Source organism: Populus nigra, chromosome 1 (genome assembly GCF_951802175.1).
Source record: "Populus nigra chromosome 1, ddPopNigr1.1, whole genome shotgun sequence".
NCBI lineage: Eukaryota > Viridiplantae > Streptophyta > Magnoliopsida > Malpighiales > Salicaceae > Populus > Populus nigra.
In genome coordinates, this window is record NC_084852.1 from 21,143,175 (window position 1) to 21,149,174 (window position 6,000).

Consider the following 6,000-nt stretch of genomic DNA (forward strand, 5'->3'; position numbering starts at 1 on the left):
CGAGCTGTGATAATTGTTTTTTTTTTAATCATGCCTGCCTTTGAGTTTAAACACAGTAGAGAACCTTTCGAGTCAAAACAAAAATAAATAAAAAAAATGCCGAGTAAATTATAATTTAATACCTACATTTTTTTTTGTTTTGTTAGCCTTATTTTTGAAAAAAATATATAAATCAGTCCTTTAATTAAAGCTGACTGTTAATTCTTCTAGAAATTTTTAAATCACCTTTTTAGAATGCATTTTAAATTTTGTCTATCACATGTAAAAATAGAGAACTTGATTTCAAATGAAGGATATTTAGGCAATTTTATTTTTTAATTGTGATGAGAAACCAACACAAGGACTAACTATGAAACCAGCTGTTAAAACAGAAGGACACGATATTAGGTTTTTAAAACAAATGGATTGATTGATTATTTCACTAAAAACACGGAGCAAAAGATTACACATAAAGTTAAATTATGTGGGAAAAATATTCTACATCAAAATTCATTTTACTATGAATTGAAACAATACTAAAAAGAGACAATATTCAACAAGACTCCTTGCATCGTGAATTACATAATTTATGGGGGCATGGTGTGCTGCAACCCCAAGGACATACATATGGTGCAATGACAGTCATACCCACCACAAAGAGTTTCAAGGCTGCAGGGAAGAGGGGTTACGTCCCAGGCTACGGACACCGGACACTTGAATTGTCATGCCCTGATGTTAGAGCCAGACACGCGAGCCTAGCTGCCAACCCAGGCCAATAGGTTTGCTAACCTACGCCTTGGGTCCGGACATGAGCCCCCTTATATTGGGTCAGGCGATCAGACCCAACTGTCTTGGGTTCAGACCAAGACCCAACTTCTAATAGGTCAGGTGTCCTGACCCAAATCTCTTAGGTCCGGCCACGAATCCACCCCCAATCCGCTTAGGTCCCGCCAAGGACCCCACCCCCCCGAGTTCGAACACGACCCAGTCCCCAACTCCATTAGGTTTGAACACGGACCCAACCCCCTTTAGTCTGAATTCGATTCTGTTGGATCAAACGTCCAGATCCACAATAATGAATCCTAATAAAGGACTCATGAGCATTAAGTCTAGAGGCAGAACTCAATGTTCTTAGGTCTTGAGTTTCTAAATATTATCATTTGTCTTATAAATATTATCATTTTTATTATAATTAATAATATTATAATTAAAAAATATTATTATTTGTATTATACATGTTATTATTATTATTATTATTAAATTAAAAAAATACCATTATTACTATTGAAAAAAAACTACTATTTTTTAAAAGATTAAAAAATATAATTCAAAGTATTCATATAAAAATATAATCATTTGTGTTATAAATATAATTATTTTTTTTATAATTCAAAATATTTATATAAAAAATATAATTATTCATGTTATAATTTTAAATATTAATATAAAAAAATATTATAATTTATGTTATAAATATTCTCCAATCATGCAAGTCTTTACTTTTTCAATCTCTACAATATTGATATTTTTAACACATCTCATTTTATTCTTTTTAAGTTTTTTATTACCAACATCTTCGCTTTCTATTATTTATCTATACTGATTTATAATTATAACACTATTAAATATAATTTTTTATAAACCCATAACAATTCGCGTCATGCCATCTAGTAATATACTTAAAAAGAATAGACCGTCTCAGATATAAGGAGCAAAACTTGGAACCCTAATATTTATTTTAACCTTCATCTGAAAGGCTGGAATCATTAACATCACCCGCTCAAGATTATGTGACAAACTGAGATTGCTGCTAATCAATTAAAATAAAAAATATTCGCCCTTTTTTTTTTTTGAGTGATGCAATCATGCAAACAATTCAGAGAAACTAGCCATTCAACACATGGTAGTCCTACGTTGCTTTTGAGGAATATAATCACCAACCTCCTTTGCCTATATATTTTCTTGATTCTATAAACAGGACCTTCTTACTCCAGAAATTTGCCACCACTTCAAAATGTAATCCTGTAACATCAAAGTTTATCGGCACCCTCATCAAACTCAGCAGAGCCCACAACTCGAAAATCCAGTTGCTTCTGATGTTTTGAACGACGGCGGTCATCAAAATCTTGCCATCCTTCAAGCTGTCAATAAGTTCTTTTATTATGTCATCAAACAACAATGGCTGGGATAGGAAAGGACACATGAAGTAGGTGAGCAAACCTGACGAAGAACGTCCATTGTGATTTCTGTGTTGTGGAGATCTAGAGTTGAGAGTTGCAGGCACATTTTGAATATTGTAGAAGGGAGGGATTTTAGCCCGTTGTTGCCTAGATGCAAAGCCTTCACAAACAATGGAGAAACCAATAAATACAGGATCTCGTGGTAAGGTTGCTTGCCTGCTTCTTGAAGTGGAAGCAAATATACATGGGCAAAATACTCAGGAAGTTACTGTTAACCTCAAGCATGCTGGTATCACAAAATTGAGAAAACAGGGAATAGCATAATGAAAACATGAATAAACTAGGGACCTTCAAATTAAGCAAATCCCCAAATGTAACAGGCAAATCTGTCAGAAGATTTGATGAAAGATCAACCTGCACCACATAGAAACTTGGTCAAGCACATATGAAAACAGCACTGAATAAATGAGAAATTATCCATCCAGATTCAGTTTGTCAAGCAACAGCTGAATCATGTACTCCCCCCACCACAGAGAATCAGAGATTAGGAGGAAACACCAAAAATATTACCTCGGCAAGAGAACTACAGTCCCCTATACACATAGGAACGTTGCTTATTCTGTGACAGAGAAACATTAAAATCAGGATCTGTCAAATAATTCATACCAGAGAGAAAAGAATACCCAACAAAGGCAACAGACCTTTCACTTTTTAATTCTGAACTTAATGTTCCAAAATCACCAAAGAAAGAAAGAGAGATGAAAGGGAGAATAAAAGAGGGGGACATGTGCGGAGGGGTCGCGGGCCTGCAGGGGGGGGGGTATCCTCCAAATGTCAAATGTCTAATATAAACAGTACCTGTTATTGTTGACTTTCAAAACCTCAAGCTGGGTGAGAAGTCCAATTTCCATCGGGAGGCTACTCAACTTATTGTTTGAAACATGCAGTTGTCTCAGAGAGCACAGAGAGCACCCAATTCAGAAGGCAAGGTGGATAAACTGCATCAGATTACATGTTTGATGCCACATTATATAATCCCAAGTGTTTAAAACTAAACTAGTTAATGAGATAAGACTAACTTTTCTAACTATATCAAAAAACTGAAATTAATATATGAGAAATTCCTAAAGTCTCAGCATGCAATAGCTTACACATAAGAAAATACACGAGGCAAGATGCTTAACCTTGCCCCAAATCACATGTAGCAGAGACTATGCCTTCAACAAACCAAGATAAACAGAACTCTATAAGAAATGCACAATTTTGCGGAGAATTAAGCAAGAAATCAACAGATAATGATTGTCTTCAATGATAAATTATTTAAGGTTGATTACCTAGTACACCTCAGTTAGCATGAGCTTGGAATTCCTATAACAGATTCAAGAAATGTGGATCGATTTGTCTCTTCTCAATGAGGCTTCTCTATGATTATAGCTTTCCTCGTATTATAATACTACTTCTATCCAGAATGCTAGGGAATGAGACACTTATATTACATATTAGGTGCTACCGACTTCCTCTTTATAACAATTACCAGAGACAACTAGCTAATTCACAGAACAATCTCAACAAACTTTGAGCAGGATAGCAACATAGGTACATTCATTAATTATTTTAAGCCACAAAAGCACATTTAGTCACAAGCTTTTCAAGTTTTGCTGCAAATCAAATGATAACCAAAATCATCACAATTGATGTAATACTCACTTGTTATGGCTGACAGACAGAACTGTTAAATGCTTCAAAGGTGTTAGTCCTTTCCATTTAATGCATTCATCCAACATACCATTTCCATTGAGCAAAAATTTCTGAGAAAAATTAAAATTAAACAATGAGATCCATGAAAATTTTAACAGAAGAGTCCACTCAATTAATCCAAACAAATAAATAAAAGGAAAATATATTGTTCACCTGCATGGAACTTAAACTGCCAATTTGGGCTGGTACATCTAGAATAAAATTGTTGCTGATATCAAGGACTCTTGTAGAAGGTCCACATGTCCACACTTCCTCAGGTATTGCCTTTTGAATTCCAATAAACAAGAACAAATGTAAGAGACTGAATACTGAAAACATAACATTAATGGCCTTGATTCAGGAAAAATAAAAGGTTGGCTTTCCCTCATCATTATGGTCAAATCTTGGATCAACATCATAGCAAGGTTAGTCCTGAGAAAAACATAAGAGATTTCCACAGCCTAAATGGATTTTTTGTTCCTAAATGGACATGGTGTATAGCACATCTAGAGTCTGATGAAGAAAATCTGAAATATTATTTCTTCCTTTTCTCTTCTAGTGTTTCATTTGATAAAAAAGTTAAAAACGAAAATTTAATTGATAGATAACAAGGAAAGATTCACAATTTATACCTTTAAGTTGCATTCAGCCAGTCCAATAACTCCAGTAACCTTCCATCGTTCAACCCGGTTCTTATCAAACAAAACTCCAATCTTTTCATTCACCATTTTATTACTACTAGTATTAGCCCTTGAAATCGGTCGAGTCTTAGCATCTTTTAGTATTGGACCATCCTGTTCAAACAAACCCAAAAATTAAAATCAACTTAACATAATCGAATAACAGTGTCAAAGTCTACCTCAAACAAAAACACACATTTTCCAGTAACTTCAGCCATTATCAAAACTAAAAACCTTAAAACTTTAAGCTATCATCTATAAAAAATTTCATTGAAAATTTGAAACTAAAAATGGGAATTTTTAATTCTCTTCATCACAAGCTTATGATAATTAAAGAGTAATTTTTTAATCAAGACTCCATAACCAGATGCTATTAGGGCTTGAAAGAGAAATTAAAAAAAAGAAAGAAATAATAAAGATACCCCTTGGTGCAAGCCCTGAGAGGCCATAAGCATGACCTTGGCCCCATTTGTGACCTCTGATTCCCTCAAAGTCATACCATCCACCAACAACTTCCCTGCAAAAGGGAACCACCAAGAAACGACACGCCGTTTTCAGGGCTCTTCACATTCCATCTCAATTTCAAAGAAAAGAAAGGATATAAGCAAAAAAGAGAGAGAGAGAGATTATGGGTACCTTTAAAGATGAGTTTTTGTCCACGGGGAAGAACGTTGGTGAGAGGTTGCAGAAGGGATTTGACGTCTTTGATTTTGGAGTCGAGAGAGACAGAGATTGGAATGGATCTTCCACTGAACTTCACTGTTATGTTTATCGCTGTATCTTGACCTTCCACTTCCATTTTCTTCTGTTTCCTTTCAGTTCTTGATGATGATCTTTGTGATTCTTTTTCTTCGTTTTGGAGAATTTGGGAGGGGAGAAAGAGAAACAGATTGCAGAGAAGGTCTCCTTGCCTTCTTGTATTTTAATGCAAAAATTATGATATGACGCATTTATTTGTGAAAACAATTCACGCCCATATGACTAATATACAAATATGTCTGTTTAGGCCCTTTAGGGTATCCGAATTCCGAACTAATATACAAATACATTCGTCATTCACTCTCTTTTTAATCGAAGGCTAAGCGACCAATTCAGTTTTTTTTTCCCGGTCTAATTATGTTTTTTTAAATTAATTTTGATATATTAATGTTAAAAATAAAAAATTATTATTTTAATATATTTTTTAAAAAATAGTACTTTAAAAAACTACCACTGTTATAATAATAAATAGCCATTACAAAAACAAATTAGATTTATCAATCCTGAACTAAATAGACTTATAATTGTTATCTCTATTCTATCTATTATGCTATGCTGTGCTATAAGATTTAATATATTAAACTATGTGGTAATGAATTGGTGGGGACTCTGGAGGGCTATAAGTTAAATTACTAAATTGTCTAGTAATCTAATGTTATGATATT

The 6,000-nt window shown here is 34.0% G+C and overlaps 1 protein-coding gene across 1 annotated transcript; it reads right to left on the reverse strand.

Annotated features, from left to right (window-relative positions):
• Positions 1-1,684: 1,684 nt before the first annotated feature.
• On the reverse strand, positions 1,685-5,555 carry LOC133686985 (LRR repeats and ubiquitin-like domain-containing protein At2g30105). Its single transcript, XM_062107008.1, is given in 11 exon segments — positions 1,685-2,120; positions 2,200-2,319; positions 2,508-2,573; positions 2,730-2,778; positions 3,018-3,127; positions 3,130-3,157; positions 3,867-3,967; positions 4,071-4,181; positions 4,529-4,690; positions 4,999-5,093; positions 5,213-5,555. Coding segments are annotated over 11 exon segments (1,116 nt in total). The 5' UTR covers positions 5,376-5,555; the 3' UTR covers positions 1,685-2,009.
• Positions 5,556-6,000: the final 445 nt, after the last annotated feature.